The sequence below is a fragment of the Uloborus diversus genome, chromosome 1, assembly GCF_026930045.1.
Source record: "Uloborus diversus isolate 005 chromosome 1, Udiv.v.3.1, whole genome shotgun sequence".
NCBI classification, from domain to species: Eukaryota; Metazoa; Arthropoda; class Arachnida; order Araneae; family Uloboridae; genus Uloborus; species Uloborus diversus.
The window spans coordinates 25,584,342-25,605,233 of record NC_072731.1 but is presented as its reverse complement, the minus strand read 5'-3'; the positions used below and the strand labels follow the sequence as shown (position 1 = coordinate 25,605,233).

Below are 20,892 nucleotides of genomic sequence, written 5' to 3'. Positions count from 1 at the left end.
TGCAATTTTAAGAACAAAACTATCATAAGATGGACGAGTAAATTACGAAATTATCATAACGTGGAACCGTAACATGGGCACAAGCCAATTGGCGAGATACGAAATTATCATAACGTGGAACCGTAACATGGGTACAAGCCAATTGGCGAGAAAATTCACTATACATTATTTGCAAATATACAGGCGAACCAAAAGACCTTTTAATTTTTCTGTTACGGGAAAAGCCGTGCGGGTACCACTAGTTTTCCAATAAAAAGTAAGTCACCGAGGCATTAGGGGACCAGCAACAAATTGAGAAAACAACACAAGCTTTTTGATCATCCTTCACCGCCCTATAGACAAAAGTTCAGGAATTCAAGCGAGGAAAACATTCAGGAAATAGTAGAAACATTCTTGTAGAATTTCAGTAACTATAATTTCTTCAGTTGAAAGCTTTAGTTTCTCATATCTCTACATCTCTACACAGTATATGAAATGAAGTCTCCAAAAAGCGTCTGTTCGTTTGAACACACAAAACTCGAGAACTACCTGGCTGATTTCGCTGAAAATTTCACAGCATCTTTCTTTTGGCACCGGAAAGGTTTGCAGACTAGTTCGGGAAAAAAAATCGATGAGTAGTTCTTTTCAATTCCAATTTAGACACAATTTTTATATAAATTACCGAATATGGGGGTGTAAAATTACTTGCACATATTAAAATTATATATCGTTAGAAAGAGTAGAATTTTCCGCGTTCTACGCAATTTGTTTCAATGCTCTAACTTAATAAAGGCAAGAAATATTTGCGTTTATAGCTAGATTTTTTTTAGGCTTAGCTAAAATTAGGCACTACTTTCTTCATTAAACATATGAATAAAAAGTGAAGGGATTGTCCCACAGTTTTCTTTTTGAAACCATTAGAAAAGACGAGATTTTTTACTTCAGATCTATCTCGATCTCTGGTCGAAAACTAAGCTTCTATCTCTAAAGGAAAAAAAGTTAAAAGCATTTTAAAATCATGTTCGAAAAAATTTCATCTCCATTTAAGTTGTTCACCATTTTATTTTCGCGTTTCCACAGACACTTTTTGAAACGATTGTTTCTTTCCTTCTTTCGCATTTTAATTTCTTAAAATTATTTTATTTTGTGTTTCCACGGTTACGCTTTTTAAACCCATCGTTTCTTTCTTTTTTTTCTCATTTAATTCTTAAAATATTTTAATATCTGTCGTCATTGTTTGAAGGGAAATTTTGCATGATTTTGTTTTCATTTATTTAGACCTTTTGTTTAATATACGTCACTTGACACAATTTTTATTTTCAAGGTAGACCAGGCAATGCAGCTAGTTAATTAATAATACATTTCAGAAGAGATATTTTACGAAGCTCAAATATTTAAATAGTTCAGCTCTCCCTTATTACAATGAACTCGCACATAATGGATAGATGTAATGGTTGCCTAATTTTCGTTAGAATAAAAAAAAAACTAGTTTAGATTTCTTATACCGCCTATAATTCAAAAAGGAAACAGTAATTTGCTTGAGAAAATGGTTTCAAGCTAATAAACATAAAATTTGAATTATTTTACAATAATTCTTCCTCCCCTCCTCCCCCAACAACAACTTTAGTTTAGAAGTTAGTTGAATTTTGATAGTAAAAATTACTCGGTGAAAAAGTCAAATTTAAGTCAAACGTCTTGTTCGAAAACCTTCCTTCACTCCACTAGGCTTTATATATCCAATTCAAGAAGATCGCGCTTGCACACAACTAACACACCAAGTTCCGTATTATTCCAGACACAATAAATCACGAAACGTTTATAGAGTAAAAATATATTACCGAGAAACCTGAGCCTTTCACCGAAGAGGTACAAATTGTGTTCTTCAGTGTTGTCATCGATGCCCACGGTGCCAGAAATGGTTCCGCCTTGTGCATACATATTTAATGCCCCAGAAAGTCTGCAACAATCATTAACAATAATTACAATCTATCAAACCAACAAATGGATTTCTTGACTGCTGGAAGAAAATTCATAAATTGTCAAATGAATGTTGAATAACTTTACCTGAACCGTTGCAGAAATGATTTTAAGGTCTTAAAATGATATTTGCATTTTTCCTCAGTTACTAACAAAAAGCTGTAACACTGTCAAATTTTTAATTTATATAAATAAAACAAAGAGAATATATATGGTATGTGTGAGTGGTCAAATTGTTGTTCATTTTGCTGTTTCCTTACCCCCACATAGATTATCGTCTCACCCTCCGAATCAAAAATATTCGGCTTTCAACACATTTGTTTATCGTGCAATAAATATTTGTTCTTCACCGGAGCTTCTTAATGCGGAACTTAACTATTTAAGAGCTGTGGCTCTTGATAGAGACTATCCGCCCACCTTAGTTGATTCCATTTATAAAAAACTTTGCTAAAAATTTCAAAATATTGTTCTTAATAGAACTTTTAACACTAAGAATTCGGTTGTTCTGCCTTTCTTCCCTGGTATTAGTTTTCAAGTAGCTAAGATTCTGGGGCGATTCCAATCAGAGCCGATCCTAGCAGGTGTGCAGCGTGTGCACCGCACAAGGGCGGCCAAAGCAAAAGGCGGCCGCAGGCCGCATCATATAGTTCTTTTAATCAAGCGAAATTCCACAAGAATTTCTCACAAGATAACTTATAATAAGTCAAATAAATATGCTGAATTTTAAATAGTTAATTATCAAAGTGCCGATTTCCTGACAGCATAACGTATTTAAGAAAAATAGATTGTTAGGGAACAATGTGTTGGTTCATTGTCCATTAATATCTACTCTTTACACACATGCTTCATTTGGTTGTAAAATTTGTGACAGAACCGGTAATCAGTCATGGATACAGGGGAGGGTAGATGAGGGAAATGCCCCCCTCCTGAAGCATGAAAAGGTTCCTTCTAAAAGGAGCACTCAGGGTCCAGGGCGGTCACTAGTGTTTACCCCCCCCCCCCAAGCTTTTATAATAAACCTAAACAATGAAGACGTATTTTATATATTATATTAAAAAATGCTATACTGATTAGATATTCTCGCAAGCATTTCAAACAACAAATTCTGTTTTCAACAATCGCGGATGCGTGGAGAGACAGTGGAAAATTGCGACTCCCATGGGAAGCAAACATATTTGAATGACGAACTAAAATTTTGTAATTTTCCCCCTTTGCAGCATTTTTTTTTTCAAATTAAAATCACGAATGAACTGCCTGGTTTCAGATCAGGGCTCTTGCCTCGAGTAGTAAATTTAAACGTAGCTCCAAAACGAAGATCCAAAAGGATACCATGGGATCCTTGACGAGACTAAAGAAGGCTTAAAATTGCGTTTTTAGGACTTTAATTTCGGAAAATTTTGCTGTTTGAGCAACCGATCTTGAAGGACCCAATTAAATCTCTGATTCAACCCTTCCACCTTAACTTAATCAAACATAGCCTGAAAATGCTGGCTTTGAAATCCAAAATGTGTTTTCAGAGGATAGTCCTTCTTAATGTCATCAAAAATTGCTTAATGACATTTTTCATATTTCTTTTTCGAAATTTTTGCGATGGAGGGCCCCGAAATCCATTCCCAAACATTACTACCAAAGATAGTCTCAATTAGCGTCTTTAGAGAACCCTCTAATCCCACTCCCTCAGTTTGAAATTGACTTCAGTTTCAAAAAGCAGTTCGTGAGGGCGCACTGAACCCCCGCCCGCTATTTGTCCCATCGTTATCAAACAATGCCTAAAATACGATTTTGGATTTCAATTTCTTTAAAACTCTGGAGGAGGACTGCCTGTCTTATGAAACTTTTCACGGCGCTAGGGCATATACCCATCAATCGTCGAAGTGAGGTGGACAAAAGTCTATTGTTGTGTTTTTCAGATATTAATATCAAAAAACATTCGAAAGATTCGCCGAAGCTTCCCAGTTTTGTTAACGTCACCAAAGATAGCATAAAAGTGCGCTTTTAGAAATATTCGCTTGGGAGCTTCAAAACCCTTCGTTCCCAAAAATAGCCTAAAATGGATTTTAGTTCCGAAAAATATTTCGGTTCGGAATATTTTCACGTTTCCCCTAACGTTTTCAAATATAGCCAAAAATGAGTTTTTGAAACAATAGTGCCGAGAAATTACCGGAGGAAAGTCGTCAGATCCCCTACCGTCACCAAAGACAGCCTAAATTTGCGTTTTTAACTTCAATTTCGAAAACTTTCGATGGGAGATGATTGAATCTCCCTCCCTCTAGCAACGTCAACAAAGATAACCTAAAACTGCTTATTTAAAACTTCAGTTTCGGAAAATTTTCGGGAAGAGCGCCGATCTTTCCTAAGCTACGGTCACAAAAAATAGATTCGAATTGATTTTAATGTTGAAAGAATTTTAGGAGAGAACTCCAACATTACTTTTCCCCTGAACTCTCGAAAAAGTTCCAAAAATTGCGATATTTGACGTCAATTTCGAAAATTTCTCCATGCACCTTGAATATACCCGACTCTTTTCTCCTTGCAACCAAACACAACCAAAGATTACTAAAACTATTTTTCGTACTCCAATTTCGATAATTTTCTGGGAGCAATCCCCCCTCCCCTGATTTCCCCTCCTGCGTCCTTTCTCTGATGTCACCGAAGACAGACTATAAAATGCGTTTTTACGACAAGTAAAATTTGGTATGTATTACTTTCTTCAAATATATAAAACGTGCCTAAGAAGTTTCTTACTATAAAACTTTTCTTCCTTTTTATAAGTTCGTCAATCTTGGTTTTTTTTTTCTTTTTTAAATTAGAACTTGATATAGAAATTTGAAGAAATATTTACATGGACGTCTCAAAGATTAGTCAAAATATGCAAATTACTCTTGAGGGGCGGCACATTAGGTCTTTGCACACGGGCGGCCTACACCCTAGGATCGGGCCTGATTTCAATTCCAAGTGGTGTTTTCTCTCATTAATAAACTTTCGTTTTCTTCTCTTAAAGATGCTATTCACCCTCTCAATTGTTGTGGGATTCATAAAATTGTTTGCAATTGCGGACTCGGATACATCGGACTGACCCACCGTTCTTTGAAATTCCGTTTAAAAGAACATCAAAGCTATGTGAAAAAACAACAGCTGAATAAATCAAGTATTGTTCAACACTGTTGGGATTCGAATCAAATTATCCAAAAATGCCCAATTCGTTGGATTTTGATTTTTGGGAATTTTTCCACATCCTGAGGAACCGGTTTAATTTAGTTAACGATCTTACTGCAATTCCGTATTTTTCTTGTGTGTGAACTCCCTTTTTAAAATTTGTTTAGTTTTTCTATTATTTTTGTGCAAACGTCTGTGCATTTCTTGCTTTTATTTTTTCATTTTTTGATTTCTTATTTCGGTTTGTGATCATCTAATTCTAATTTATTTATCCTTCACTCTGTTTTTTTCCGCATTTCTCCATTTGGTACATTGCATCCACACATAATTTTTCCCGTCGGTTAAATTTATTGCTAATTTATTCATTGTGGTTTCATTTTTGAACAATTTGCCTTGTTAATGGGTTTCTTGGAAATTTATTACTAAACAGTTTTTTACTGATGGAATTTTATAATGAATTTCGTCTCCAGGTATCGTTTTGTCTTTTTTGTTTTGTTAAATTTATATTTTTTTGGTATTTATACTGTTTCCTGTTCCGCCGTGTTGCTTTTCTCGGATGACTTTTCATCCAGAAGCTCACACTTCTTTGCATTGAGAAAGGTGTTCCTTATAACACCGAAACACGTGTCTGCAGTAATTTGCAGTTTTTGTGCTGCAAAACGTTGGATAATTGATTATTTTAATTTTCAGCGCAAAGGTATTTATTCGTTAAAATTGTTTTTGTTTTGAGGTAAAATTTCTCCTTTTCAGTGTTATTTGGTGATTTATCTTCTTCCTTTTTTTTTTTGTACAGAGGACAATAAGGAAAGTTGCGTTTATTTGTGTTGTGGAATTTTTGGTTTGCCGCTTTCTTTCTCTAAGAATGATTATTTTGACGGGAAATTTTCCAGTATTTTTTTATCTCTAACTGAAGCCTGTTTGTTGAATATGAGTTTCACTTGACATAACTTTTATTTTTGAGGTAGACCGTGCAGCGCAGCTAGTATTGTAGTAAAGTTGAGATACGCGCATGAAAGGGAGAAACAAATTACTTTCTCTTAGTATTATAAAAGCTCTAGTTTTGTTAATTATTATTATTATTATTTTTTTTTTAACTTTTATAAAGACTTCTAAAAAGATATTTTTTCCATAATTGTAGTTTCACTGGTGATTCCAGGAATGCTATATTTTTTTCTGAGAAACTTTGTTTAAAGCTGAGCATCAGTCGTATAGATTGCTTAATTATTTACTTTTCCAAAGGTGGAAGAGGATCTTTCCAGTTCTCATTGGACAGTCCTTCAGCAAGCAAGCCTGCATCGATGTCATGCTGAAAATCGAAGGCATCTGAGGACGCTCTCCATCTGAAAGTAAGAAGATAAAATTATATTGAGTTTTATCAAAGCCCTTGGCGTACTTGATACACCTTTTTGACTTAGTTTTACTGGGATGATTGATGTACTTGACAAGGAGAGGTAAAAACATAACTGTACTTACAAAAAGGCAAATTTCACATGTACCATTCGGTTCAAATTCGGATCATCATCTGATGTTTCCCTTTAGAAGAAAGAAAAGAGAACGTAAAATTCTTGCTACAGGTAAAAAATAATCACAGATCAATTATTTTATTATTGTATTTCGTAGTAAATTGCATGACATCAGACAAACTCAAGTAACAAATTGCTTCAAAATAATTCCTGTATGTCACAAAACTTTGCATCGTCAAATTTTTGATTATTTTTTTATTACCAAAAGAACAAAATTTGAAATTTAAGAAATTTTGATTCTTTTGCATAATACATCAAGCGTTTTCAGTATTTAATCTCAATCGTTAATACTGCAGACTCCCGATTATCCGTGGAATAGGGCGGCACTGTAACCGCGGATAATCAGAATAATAGGTAAAAAAAAAACGATACTTGGTGTGAATGTTACCGTTAAAGTATGAAATCCGTTATTTTAAAGAATATCTAGTTATTTCATGGAATAACTGATGGTGTCCGTTAAAGTGTAAAACACTCTTGTATTTCATGGTTTAACTAGTTATTTCATAGAATAACGATCTGCAGTCCGTTAAAGTGTAAAACGATCTACAGTGGCTCCCAAAAGTGTTCGTACACTTTGAAATTTTTTAGTAAAACCAAAATAATTCGAAACTGAATTCGAATATGAAGTCCTATATTTTTTTCACATCATTCCTATGTCATTCTAAATACACTGTAAAAAATCTCGGAAAACTCTCTGAATATACAAAAAAGTTTTCCGTAATACACAAATTCGTACGCCCTCCGCAGTTTTCTCCTATAATCAAAAACCTTTCCCGTTTAGCAAGAAAGTAAGAGTCGACGCATGCGCAGCTCACACGGCAATTTTATAGTCCAGCAGCAAAATCAAAACTGAAACTTTCGAAAGCACGCAATGAAAACAAGTGCTGACTCATGTATGCGAAGTAACACTCATCAAGGGGATTAGTAGAAGTTTTGTTCCTCGCATGAATTCACTGAAGATAATTTTAAAGTCTTATATTTTCTTGCTTATGTATCGTCATGAGATTGAATTTGAAGCTATGTCACTTATTTTTTAAGTACGAAGTGCAAATTCTCGACGCATGCTCGCGGAAGGAATACAAACTGAAATTAAAAACCAAATAACTGCCGAGAGGACGCCATGTAAATTCATTTGCGTCGCATAACTTGTGTAGATAATTTACTTTTTTCTTGGATACTTTTCTTCTTTCTACCAAATGGGTAATTTTTGTTGGCAGAATTTTATTCTGTCATAAAAATTACCTTTTTGGTGACCAAAGCCTGCAAAAGACCAGGGTAAGTCGCTTTGCAACTCTATTACTTTAAAGAGATTTAGTTCATATAAATCTCGTTAAAAAAAACTATTTTCTTCAGTATCATTTTTTCGTTGTGAACTATTGCAATTTGAAAATATTTTACATTACATAGAACACATATTTAAAGTGCAAGTGTGTCTAGTTTTATTCTGTAAAATTTATGAATTGAAGATTATAAAAAACTTTAAATAAGTGCTAGTGTGTACTTTGTTTTTATGTGTCAATCTCAGTTAATATTTGGCTGAACATTTATGTATCAAGCATTATGAATTAAATGGTATAATATGCAAATTGTCAGGTTTGATAGTTCGTCTTTAAGGTTGCATGTTTTCATTCTCTTGTAAACAGTGTAGCTGGATTGTATGAAGTAAAAAAAAAAACTATCTCTTGTAATTAGGAACATAGTGCTTCAGTATTATCTAAATGACGATATCTCTTTAAATATTTGCATTAGCGAAACGCTTTAAATTAGTTAAATGTGTATTAATTTCTTTAACAAATAGATACATATATGTATTTAAAAGTGTCTTCATTTTTTTCGTTTTACGAGCCTCAATTTTACCAAAAGCAAAAAAAAAAAAAAAAAGACTTAATAAAATAATTTTGTATTTTTACACCATGTCAAAGTATTTGACTTATAATTTATATGATACTTTGATTTAAAATGTATATGATGTTGCTTTTTCAAGGGGGGGGGGGCGCTTCATAGCATTTTATGGGTGCACCATCACTCTTATGGTGGGGGGGGGATTCTCGTATATATGAAATGGAATAATCATGTAATAGAGTTCAATGTTTTAATAAATAAAATATATAATGCATTTTGCGCACACTGTAAAAATAAAATCAGTAACCTATTTTGAATAAGTATTTATATTTGTGATGAGATGGAAAAAGGAAAGAACAGAAGAATCAACCCGAATGGTTCCAGCAGGGGGACTTGGTGTCATATTTAAATTCATCAATTTCTCTGTTGGTACTTTTCGGTACACTTTGTTCGTCAGAGAAATTGACTTGAGGTGAACGAATTCCGGAACGCGAAGGGTAGGTAAGTCCTGTCAAATTTTATCCGAAGATAAAAGCTATCAAGTTTGATACAAGATCTGCATTAAAAATACAATATGTTGATAGTTTTGTCTTGAAAATATTGAGAGAAACACTGAAGTTTAAGATTGTTTAACAAACAATCCCCACTTTTCAGAAGGTTCCCCCACTCCAATTCCCCGACGATTTTGTGATTAGGAAGGAAACTACTAGATTATTTCATAATTTTTCAAAAATTTATAACTGTGCATATGTTATGCTGTTAACCATGCTATTTGTCATTAGAAATTCAAAAAAAAAAATTCCACGAATGATTCTAAAATTGCTTGTATTATTGCTCTTAGATATGAAAGAACTGATATGGTATGCAATACTATAATAAAAAATTATATTTTAGAAAAAATCACGGAAAAAGGATTCCGAAATTCTCGGAAGCGTTTTTGAAAATTGTTTGGAGAATTCCGAAATACTCGGAAACGTTTTCGAAACTTTCATGAACCACAGCTGCACAGAATACTCAGAAACTTTTCTGGAAATTACGGAAAGAGGATTCCGAAATACTCAGAAACGTTTCTGGACATTACAGAAAGAGGATTCCGAAATACTCAGAAACCTTTCTGAAAATTACAGAAAGAGGATTCCGAAATACTCAGACACGTTTCTAGACATTACAGAAAGAGGATTCCGAAATACTCAGAAACGTTTTTGAAACTTTCATGAACCACAGCTGCACGATATACTCAGAAACGTTCCCGGATTTTTTTTACAGTGTACAACCCATTGGTTTTTCCAAATATTGACGGATCTTCTTTTTGAAATGGGTCAGAAAACGAAGAGACAGAGAAATAACACGCCACAAAAGTCATCGTACACTCAAATACTTTCGAATAAATTCATGATTAAAATTATCATATGCCGGTTTATTAATAGTTTTGCATTGTGTTGACCTTTATAAGTCATTTGGTTTTAATTTTTTGTTTATTTTTTCCGTAATATTGTGCTTATTACTGTAAAATACCTGGTATTTGTAAAAAAAACCGCAAACACCACTCAAAATTTCAATTTTTTTCCCACAGTATGGGTAAATTGGTTTGAAATCTACCGTGTGCAGGTAAACGGCAGTATCTGCAGAAATGAGTTTTCGAGATATTTGAAGAAACGCGTTTTGCATTCAATACTAACGATGGGGAAATTTTGGAATTAGACGTCTTTTTCGCGACTTTTTTTCAGCGGAAACCAAATAAACGAGCTTGTACAATAAAGATAACGTACAATAGATGACAAAAATGCAAAAACACGAAAAATGAAGAATTTGCAGTTACTGCCCTTTACTTGCACACGGCAGAAATGTCTCTAAATTAGTTAATTTATTTGTTTGTATAGTAAAGTGCTTGATAAAATGCTTTAAAGAAAGGAATCGGACCGAAAACAAAGTAAGAAAAGATAAATAAATACCTTTGTGCTGAACAGTAAAGTAAGACAAAACAACGTTAGAAGAAGCACAAATTTGTAAATTACAGCAGACACGTGTTTCGGCGTTACAGGGAACGCCTTTTTCAATGCAAAAAATAATGAGCTTATGGATGAAAAGACATCCGACAAAAGCCAAGAGCAGATAAGCATGCAGCTTAAAAGATAAAAACAGCGGATTAGTCAAACACCAATGACAAAGTTATAAACCGATCAGGAACCAATAGGAATGCAAGCAAAGGCCAAGAGCTTTATCTTAGGTACGAACCCAGAAAGAAAGAATTCAACTGGACAAAGATTAAGCCGAAGCTTAAACAAAAATAAAAGAAATTGTCAGTAACCGTGAACCGCAAGAAAGTAAAAACTGAATGGAAAACCATGAAATAAAATGAACAGAAACAAAAAATATTCGAAAAAAGGAAAAATAAAGATAAATAGAAGAAAATTGGGGGGGGGGGAGTGAGTGTCAATCAAGACAAAAAGGTAAAAATAAACAAAGGAAGATCGATAAAAATGAATGGGGAAAAAAGGGGGGGATGGGGAAAGGACAGTATTAAAGATATGGGAGCCAAATGTTAGAAAAATATGGAACTGCACTAAGATCGTTAAATAAGTTAGAACTGTTCCTCAAAATATGAAAGGATTCCCAAAAGTCAAGATCTGATGAATTGAGGCATTTTTGGATAATCTGATAAAAGTTAAAATCAAAAGAGTGATTCGAATCCCAACAGTGTTGAGCAATACTAGACTTATTTAATTGTTGTTTTTTCACATAATTTTGATGCTCTTTCAAGCGAATTTTTAAAGCACGCCGAGTCTGTCCAATATAGGCAAGTTTACAACTACAATTAATTCTATAAATTCAACAACAATTAAGAGGGTGAATAGGATCTTTAAGAGAAGAGAATGAAAGTTTATTAATAGGAGAGAACATCACCTGGAATTGGAAACGTTTTAGAATCTTAGCAACCTGATAGCTTACAGATGGAAAGAATGGCAAAACAACCAAATTCTTTCTGATGAAGGTTAGGTTAAGAACATTAGTTTGGGATTTATTTGAAAGTTTTTTATAAATGGAATCAATCAAAGTTGGCGGATAGTCTCTATCAATTGCCACAGCTTTAAAATAATTAAGTTCCACTTTGAGAAGTTCCGACGAAGAACAAATATTAATTGCGCGATAAACAAAAAGAATTGAAAGCAGAATATTTTTGATTTAGAGGATGAGACGATAGTCTATGAGGAGGTAAAGAAACAGCAAAAGGTTTGCGATAAACAGTAGTTTCAAAACCAATTTCAGTACGAGAAACAAGTACATCAAGAAATGAAATGCAATTATTCCGTTCTTTCTCACAAGAAAACTGAATATGAGGATCAATGGAGTTTAAAATAGATAAAACCTCATCACTCTCAAACTGATTCTGGTTCATTAGAACAAAACAATCATCAAATTATTCCGAAGTTTATTTCTTTGAAATGTAATTTACCACGTTCTGTCAAAATTGACAAAGTAATCTTTCGGTCGAAATTGGCTTTACTCAGAGCTTCGATCCAGGAAACTAGGAAACATTTATCGTTTATTGAACGTGAACTTTATGATTTACATCTTTCGGTTTCAAATTCCATTCCCAACTTTAACATTATTGACAGAAATTCTTGGTCTAGAACCCTTCGTTCCTCTGATAAACATCAAATTATTTTGAAAAAGAAATTAACTATGCTTTGTAAATCTTCTCATGTCGTTCCTCTTGATAATTTACCTGTTGTTAATAAGAATGTTGTTGTTAATCTTTCTAGCGTTCCATTAAGTAATTCTCAAATTGAGGCTCTAAAATGTAATGATAATTTTGCTGTGAGTGTTAATCCTTCTTTTTCAAAGCTTATTGCTCCTGTTGAGAAAGCTTTTAAATTTGTGCCTTAACTTCCTCTCAAAAAGATTCGATTCTGCATCTTATAGCTTCTAATATTGACTTTAACTCGAAAATTTCTAAACCTGCATTTGCTAATACTGTTAGCCGTTCTGTTAAAGACTTAGTTTCGAATTCTGATCTGGTTGTTACCAAAGCTGACAAGGGTAGCCAAATTGTTGTTCTTGACAAATCATCTTATGTTAATAAAACTAATGATTTGATTTCTTCTGGGCCATATGCTGAAATTTCTAAAGATCCTAGTGATAAAGAGTTAAAAACTATTTCATCTGCTGTTAAGTCTATTCCTTCAAATGTTAAACGCTCTGTTGATCCATCTATTGCTAATTGTGCTAGATTTTATGCTTTACCTAAGGTGCATAAAGCTGGTATTCCTTTCAGGCCGATTGTTTCCAATATTGGTAGGGTTTCGTACAAACTTGCAAAATATTTAGTCTCTGTGTTTTCTCCCCTTAGGAGTCACAATTTATTTACTATTAAAAATTCTGTTGAGATTGTTAAAAAAATTCACAGTTTCGTTCCAAATAATTCTTTTATGGCTTCTTTTGATGTTAACTCTTTATTTACGAACGTTCCCGTCGAGGGTTCATTGTTATGCCTTCGTGGAAGACTTTCTGAATTTCATTTCACCAATACGGAAATTGAGGATTTAATTTTCCTTACCCGTACTTGTCTTAAGCAATGTTCTTTTGTTTTTAATGGGAAATTTTATATTATGTTAGCTGGTCTGACTATGGGAAACCCACTTAGCCCCATTGTTATTGATATTTACATGCATTATTTTGAGGTTAAGCTGTTCCAAAAACTGCAGTTTCAATTTTATGTTCGGTATGTTGATGATTGTTTTGTTTTAATGAACCACAATCAGTTTGAGAGTGATGAGGTTTTATCTATTTTAAACTCCATTGATCCTCATATTCAGTTTTCTTGTGAGAAAGAACGGAATAATTGCATTTCATTTCTTGATGTACTTGTTTCTCGTACTGAAATTTGTTTTGAAACTACTGTTTATCGCAAACCTTTTGATGTATCTTTACCTCCTCATAGACTATCGTCTCATCCTCCAAATCAAAAATATTCTGCTTTCAATTCTTTAGTTTATCGCGCAATTAATATTCGTTCTTCGTTGGAACTTCTCAAAGTGGAACTTAATTATCTTAAAGTTGTGGCAACTGATAGAGACTATCCGCCAACTTTGATTGATTCCATTTATAAAAAACTTTCAAATAAATCCCAAACTAATGTTCTTTACCGAACCTTCATCAGAAAGAATTTGGTTGTTTTGCCATTCTTTCCATCTGTAAGCTATCAGGTTGCTAAGATTCTAAAACGTTTCCAATTCCAGGTGGTGTTCTCTCCAATTAATAAACTTTCATTCTCTTCTCTTAAAGATCCTATTCACCCTCTTAATTGTTGTGGAATTTATAGAATTAATTGTAGTTGTAAACTTGCCTAAATTGGACAGACTCGGCCTGCTTTAAAAATTCTGCTTGAAAGAGCATCAAAATTATTGAAAAAACAACAATTAAATAAGTCTAGTATTGCTCAACACTGTTGGGATTCTGAATCACTCTTTTGATTTTAACTCTTATCAGATTATCCAAAAATGCCCCAATTCATCAGATCTTGACTTTTGGGAATCCTTTCATTATTTGAGGAACAGTTCTAACTTAGTTAACGATCTTAGTGCAGTTCCATATTTTTCTAACATTTGGCTCCCATATCTTTAATACTGTCCTTTCCCCATTCCCCCCCCCCCTTTTTTCCTCATTCATTTTTATCGATCTTCCTTTGTTTATTTTTACCTTTTTGTCTTGATTGACACTCACCCCCCCCCCCCCAATTTTCTTCTATTTATCTTTATTTTTCCTTTTTTCGAATATTTTTTGTTTCTGTTTATTTTATTTCATGGTTTTCCATTCAGTTTTTCCTTTCTTGCGGTTCACGGTTACTGACAATTTCTTTTATTTTTGTTTAAGCTTCGGCTTAATCTTTGTCCAATTGAATTCTTTCTTTCTGGGTTCGTACCTAAGATAAAGCTCTTGGCCTTTGCTTGCATTCCTATTGGTTCCTGATCGGTTTATAACTTTGTCATTGGTGTTTGGCTAATCCGCTGTTTTTATCTTTTAAGCTGCATGCTTATCTGCTCTTGGCTTTTGTCGGATGTCTTTTCATCCATGAGCTTATTATTTTTTGCATTGAAAAAGGCGTTCCCTGTAACGCCGAAACACGTGTCTGCTGTAATTTATAAATTTGTGCTTCTTCTAACGTTGTTTTGTCTTACTTTAAGGTAAGAAAAGGTCAACCGGCAAAGTTGACAAAACGTGATCGGAGATTTAAAGTTAAAAAACTTATGAAAAATACACATTTGAGCGCTGTAAAAATTTCTGCAGAGTTATATGAAACACTTTACATTTAATTTTCACCTAAAATTGTTCGCCAAGTACTCTGATTAGCTGGATTAAATGGGACCTCTTCCCGAAGAAATTTTCTTGATCGTGCGAAAAACAGAAAGCTTACGCTTTTTATCGCAAAATTAATGATAAATAAGCTAAAAAAGTTTTAGAATCATTTCTTACTTACAGATAAAAATTAATTTAAGATTTTTGGTTAAATTGTTGTACAACTTTAAGCAGCAGAAAAAATTAGGAACTTAATCTTAAGAACTTATTTGGATCAGTTAATCAGGACCGTGGAGGTGTTCTAGTGTGAGGGTGCATATCAGCATCAGGACTTGGTAATTTGTAATTTTTTGATGAAATAATGAATCATGCTGTTCCTTTAAATATTTTAAAAACCAATTTTGAACTCTTAGCCAAAAATTTGGTTCATGGAAACAACTTGGTTTTTTATCAAGGTAACGATAAGAAGCACACGGTTTTCATCGTTTGCGTTTAGTACCTCCAAAATTGTCCTAAAGTTTAGAAAATACCCCCTCAATCTCCAGATTTTAACTTAATGTAACGTATTTGGAGATATCTGGAGGCTAGATTACGAAAATAGGGCTTTAAAACGAAAATAGAGCTAGAAACAGTAAGACTCGAAGTGTGGTTAACACTTACTCAGAAATTACGCAAAAAAAAAGAAAGAAAAAAAATGAAATCTATTCCCAGACGTTTAAAAGGTGTTATGAATACTGTAAGATATTCTACTAATTAATAACTTAATCAGAAGTTAGATTATTCAATAATATATAGACATTTTATAAAATGTACGAAGACTTTTGTAAGATAAAATTTCCGGCACTTTTTGGTTTTTGATTTTAAAAAAAATTAAGCTTTAATATTTTTTAAAAACTTTTCATGTAGTTTTGTTAAAAATTGATCATAGATTTTATAATTAAATACCTATTCCGAAATATTAATTCTAACTAATGGATTGGGGCCTTTTTCGTTGAAAGTCGTAGGTGTACGAAGACTTTTGGGAACCACTGTATAAGATATATCTTGCACAAAAAATAAATTTACTTTCCCCCGCTGTGTTACCCCCCAAATGTTCGTGTAAAACCCAGTGTGTCAACAAAAAATGCTTTTCTTTAAAAATAATGTTCTTTGTATTTCCAAATGTCATTTTAGCAATCCCTGTTGTAACAAACCATTTTATTGTACGTATCCATAAATACCATTTATACGCAGCATAAATTAGATAAATTGCTACTTTTTCATTTTAATTGTCTATCATTAGTTTATTTATAGAATACCTAGTAATTTCATTTTAGATTAATTGTTCATTTTACACTTTAACTGTCTCTCATTAGTTAATTTATACAATACCTAATTATTTCATAGAATAACTAGTTAAAGTGTCAAATTCAGTGGTTGGAAAACTACATTTATTTTGTAGCGAACTACAACTACAACTACTTCGTTACAAATGAAAGGTAACTACAACTACAACTACTTTTTTTCAAATGTAGCAGCTACAAACTACTTTTGAAATGCAGTCGCTACTTCGCTACTTTCCAAAAAATAAGTAAATAAAAAGCATACAGACTAGGGTGCCCACAAAAAATGAAAGTCGATTTTTCTAGTGGCATATCCTCTTATATTTTTCTTCTTATGTTAAAACAACTGTAAAAAAAAGTTTCATGTAATTTGAACAACGGCAACCTGTGCCGACCGGCGTTTGAAAGGTTAAGTCAGCACTTGTAGGTACGAGTATGCCAGGACAAATCGGAAAAAAAAAAATCTTTTTTTAGTAACTCGAAATTTTTGTTGATAAGACGTTGCTCCTATATCCCACACTTCACATGTACCATAAAATCAATTATTCAAATTAAAAAAAACATTTAGATATCCCACACTTGGCCTAAAATTTATAATTTTCTTCAAAAAACTGATTTTTTTTTTCTATTTATCTTTTACATATTAATTGAAACAAAATATCAAATTCAAAAATTATTAGCGAACACATTTTCAGATCAACACACACACACGGATTTGTAAATGAATAATAATATTTAAAAAAAAAAAGAAATTTAAATTTAAAAATTTAACTTAACCTTGAAAAAATGCATATCTTTTGAGTATTATGTTGGAGATTCAAATATTGCAGGAGAGCAAAAATTTCTATTTAACGCTAATAATCTACTTTACTGCTCATATTTTTTAGCTTGATAATTTCGTTAAATTTACCTTGCTTTTTTAAAATTTGTATCAAAAAAAGAAGGTAAAGAAAATTATAAATTTTAGGCCAACTGTATGATACTTAAAAGTTTTTTTTTTTTTTTTTAATTTGGATAAATATGTTTGTGGTACATGTGGGGGCTATAATTCCAACATTTTATCAACGTGAAGTTTCGAACTTCGAAAAAAAAAAAAAAAAAAAAAAAAAAAAAAAAAAATATATATATATATATATATATATATATATATATATATATATATATATATATATATATATATATATATATATATATATATATATATATATCATTTGGTTTAGTACACAGGGCTGTTTTTACTCTCAGAAGAAAGCCAGCACTGGTTGCCGTTGTACAAATTACATGAAACATTTTTTACAATTGTTTTGACTTTAAAATAAAAATACAGAGGATGTGACTCCATAAAACAGAAAGACGAGAAAAGTGATGAAATAGTGTTATCCATAGGAGTGAATGGGCCCTCGTGTTGCATTTTCTGCCATCGCAGGATCAGAAATGCACTGAACCAAAACTTTAATATAAATTCCCATTCTAAGCATTGATTAAGCACTATTAAAGCAGAAATGAGAATTTTTTCAAAAATTAGAGGTAATCGATTTGGCAACTGAGTCATCCATATAACACTCTAATGCTCGTATTTATTGAAAGCCGGTCAGGTCAGTTTAGTAACATCTTCTATAACCTTTACAGCTTCTTTGTTTGGTGAACACAGTAGAAGCACTATTTTTACGAAACTTTAATTTTCACGATTTTTCCGTGCCCGTTGTAATCACGAAAATTTAATCCTCGTGAAATACTTTTGTTTTTCAACTTTCGATCTGTTCATATAAAATTCAAAAAATGTTCAACTCGCTAAATCACCGATACAGTGAAACCTGTGTAAGTTGACCACTCGCGGTGCAGTACTTTGGTGGTCAACTTATAAAGGGCGGTAATGATTTTTTTTTTTTTTTTTTTGTCATTTCTTGCACCATGAGTTTTTGAGTAATTCACTCTTATTCTTTCTGTTCAACTCACTTTCATTGTATAACATTATTGAAAGTGAAGCAATAATTAAAAATACTATTCAAAAAGTTTTGTTATTTTTTCTTTGTTTTTAACTATATTAGACACTTGTTTTAGAAATTCCATATGTGCCGGCTAATTTTCTCTGGCTTTCTCCATTTTCAATTAATTTAATATAATATTTTATACTTTTTATTAATCTCAAGTTCAACTAACTTTCGTTTTTAACTTATAGCACAAAGAGCAATAAGCGCGACTCTCCCAGTTCATAAATGCGAAACATGTAACTTTACTCATTAGCAGGCTCAGATCTGCGTACCCGCAGTGCGAGGGGTCCGCGTCCTTAAAGGGGATAATGTTCCTAGAAATTGAAGAAAAAATAGAAAAAAAACTAGCATTAAGACTTATTCACTTTACAAATAGACACTGCTTGCCATTAGGGAGAAGCCCTACATATTTTGTTGCAGGGGGGGGGGCTAAAATGTATAGATCCGACCCTGCTCTTTTTAGCACAATTCCTTTGTAGCCACAACATATTGCAACTGAAAGAAAAGTCTTTGAACTTTTCTACTGAAACTTATTTTCATTGAACAGAGTACAAAAAGCTATCTCAAATAGAACAGCAAATGAAAAACAAGTTTGAAGAATAAAGAGCAGCATAAGCTTTATGCTGCTGTTTAGTTAGTAAAATGCTAGTCTGTCATCAAAGCATTAAAAACATTTTTGGAAAGCTATCAAAAAAAGGAAAGAAATAATAATAATAATAAATAAATAATAAAATAAAATAATTTGCTGAAGAAAGTTTAAAAAAATAAACCAAGCGGTCAACTTACAAAGGGTTTTTTACAATACTCCAAACCAAATTTGGTGTTCATTAGTGGTCAAGATAGACAGGTGGTCAAGTTACAGAGGTTTTCCTTTATTATATAGATAGGACTAATTCCGTTCCTGACAAAAGCGGTCAACATAGACAGGTGGTCAACTTTACAGGATTTACTGTACCTTAATTTTCGCGAAAATAAGTGCTTTTACAGTCTTGGAACAATAATCTCTTTGAAATCTAAAATGTTCATCCACGGGACATCCTCGGCAGCCAGAAAAACAAAGGAGTTACAAAATTGGCGGTTATCTCTAATTCATATACTTTCTTTTTAAGTCAAGCTCTATTCAATATAAATATTGACGAAGTATGAAAAATACGATGACAAACAAACTAATGGAGTCAAGTAGATATAATGTATGGCGTCAAAGCGATATATCTGAGGTTAGCTCGTATTTTTATGAGCTTTATTTCTCATTGTATCCGCTGATGCACTTGTTTAAAACTTGCACCAGTCAAATTCGTTTGAACCTTGATTCTTTTTTTTTTCGGAAGTTTATTTAAAAGTAGTTTCCTGAAACCGCTACAAACTACTTATTTTTTGTATCGAACTACTCGCTACACTACTTTTTTTAAAAAGTAGTGCACTACACTACAAACTACTAAAAATTGTAGCTACTACAGTAGCGTCGCTACTTGTAGCGCGCTACTTCCAACCACTGGTCAAATTAATAACATATTACACACTTTAACGGACACGATCAGTTATTTCATGGAATAACAAGGTATTCTATAAAATAACTGCATTATATACTTTAACGGTAACATATATAATAGCTAACAAACATTAATAACACTACCACATGTATCTGAATTATAACTAAAAGCATTGCAACATTGCATCTACTGACATTTAGTATAAAAAATGTATATAAAATCTAAAAGCGAACAATAACACATTATACGTTTAAAATAAAAAATTTTAAATGTGAAAAGACCCCCGGATAATTGGACCGCCGATAATCGGGAGTTCACTGTAGTTTATGTGTTTTAGCAAAATTATACAGAGTTAATATACTGCGTATATCAACTCAAATACCTCCAAAGATAGGACACCCCTATTTGAGGGGCAAAATGTCCAGTCCCTTAAGTGTCCCTAATTGAAAGGTTCTCCTGTATTTCATAAACCACTATGTTTTGGACTTTTGGAGATATTTAGGGACGAACGATTACTCTGGAGAGTCGCTGAGGCAATTCTTGATACAAATAAAAAAATAATCACAAAACCATTATTTCATAAATCAACATGCTTCATAGACAACTAAAGACGAGACTCTGGGAAGTCTCTGGGACAAGAATATCCTCCGGAAAAAAAGGTTGTCTCATAAAAAAATACTGCAACTTAAAGATGAGAACTTTTACACCACAAGGAACAATAACATTCTTACATTTACTCGTACGTTTCCCGATGAACATCGGTTTCTTATTATCTCCCGAGGATCATCATTTTATTAGATAATTGTTTTCCGTTTTTTTTTAACTACTTTTTGCTATTTTCCAGTTCACTGAATTTTAGCTACCTCATTCCAAAATATACAAATACATGAAAATGTGTGCTAGATACTGTCTAATAAAAAGGCTGAAAGAGTACATCACTGACCGATCACTGAAAAGAGACATGTCATTGAAAATATGGTTCAAACTTGGATTACCGTTTGGACTTGCACTGTGTGGTCATTGGCGTAAAAGCTGAGTATCAATAATATTTATGTCTAACTTGTTAAGTGAATGCAGTTTTTTCATCAAGCTATGTGGTCAATATAAGGAGCTGTTTAAAACTCGGCGAACGAATACTGAAAACCTTTTAAAAGCCAGTTGGGGCAATTAAGGTAAATTGAAATATGAGGTAAATATAAACAAGCTCTCTTAGCATTATTTTTTAAAGTTTAGTGATCTTACTCTTTCCTATCCAGCAGGTCTGTAAATGCAAAGTAACTGAATTCAGTTGTATTTGTCATGTAAAAGGTGTACC

General features: G+C 32.7%; 1 protein-coding gene across 1 annotated transcript in view; it reads right to left on the bottom strand.

Moving 5' to 3' along the window:
- Window positions 1-20,892, bottom strand: part of LOC129228457 (putative phosphoenolpyruvate synthase) — a 333,414-nt gene that overhangs the window by 60,541 nt on the left and 251,981 nt on the right. Inside the window, exons 4-6 of the mRNA XM_054863141.1 lie at window positions 6,586-6,645; window positions 6,342-6,452; window positions 1,818-1,936 (exon numbers count right to left, since the gene is read on the bottom strand). Of these exons, the coding sequence (XP_054719116.1) occupies window positions 1,818-1,936; window positions 6,342-6,452; window positions 6,586-6,645 (290 nt within the window). The remainder of the gene's footprint in view (window positions 1-1,817; window positions 1,937-6,341; window positions 6,453-6,585; window positions 6,646-20,892) is intronic.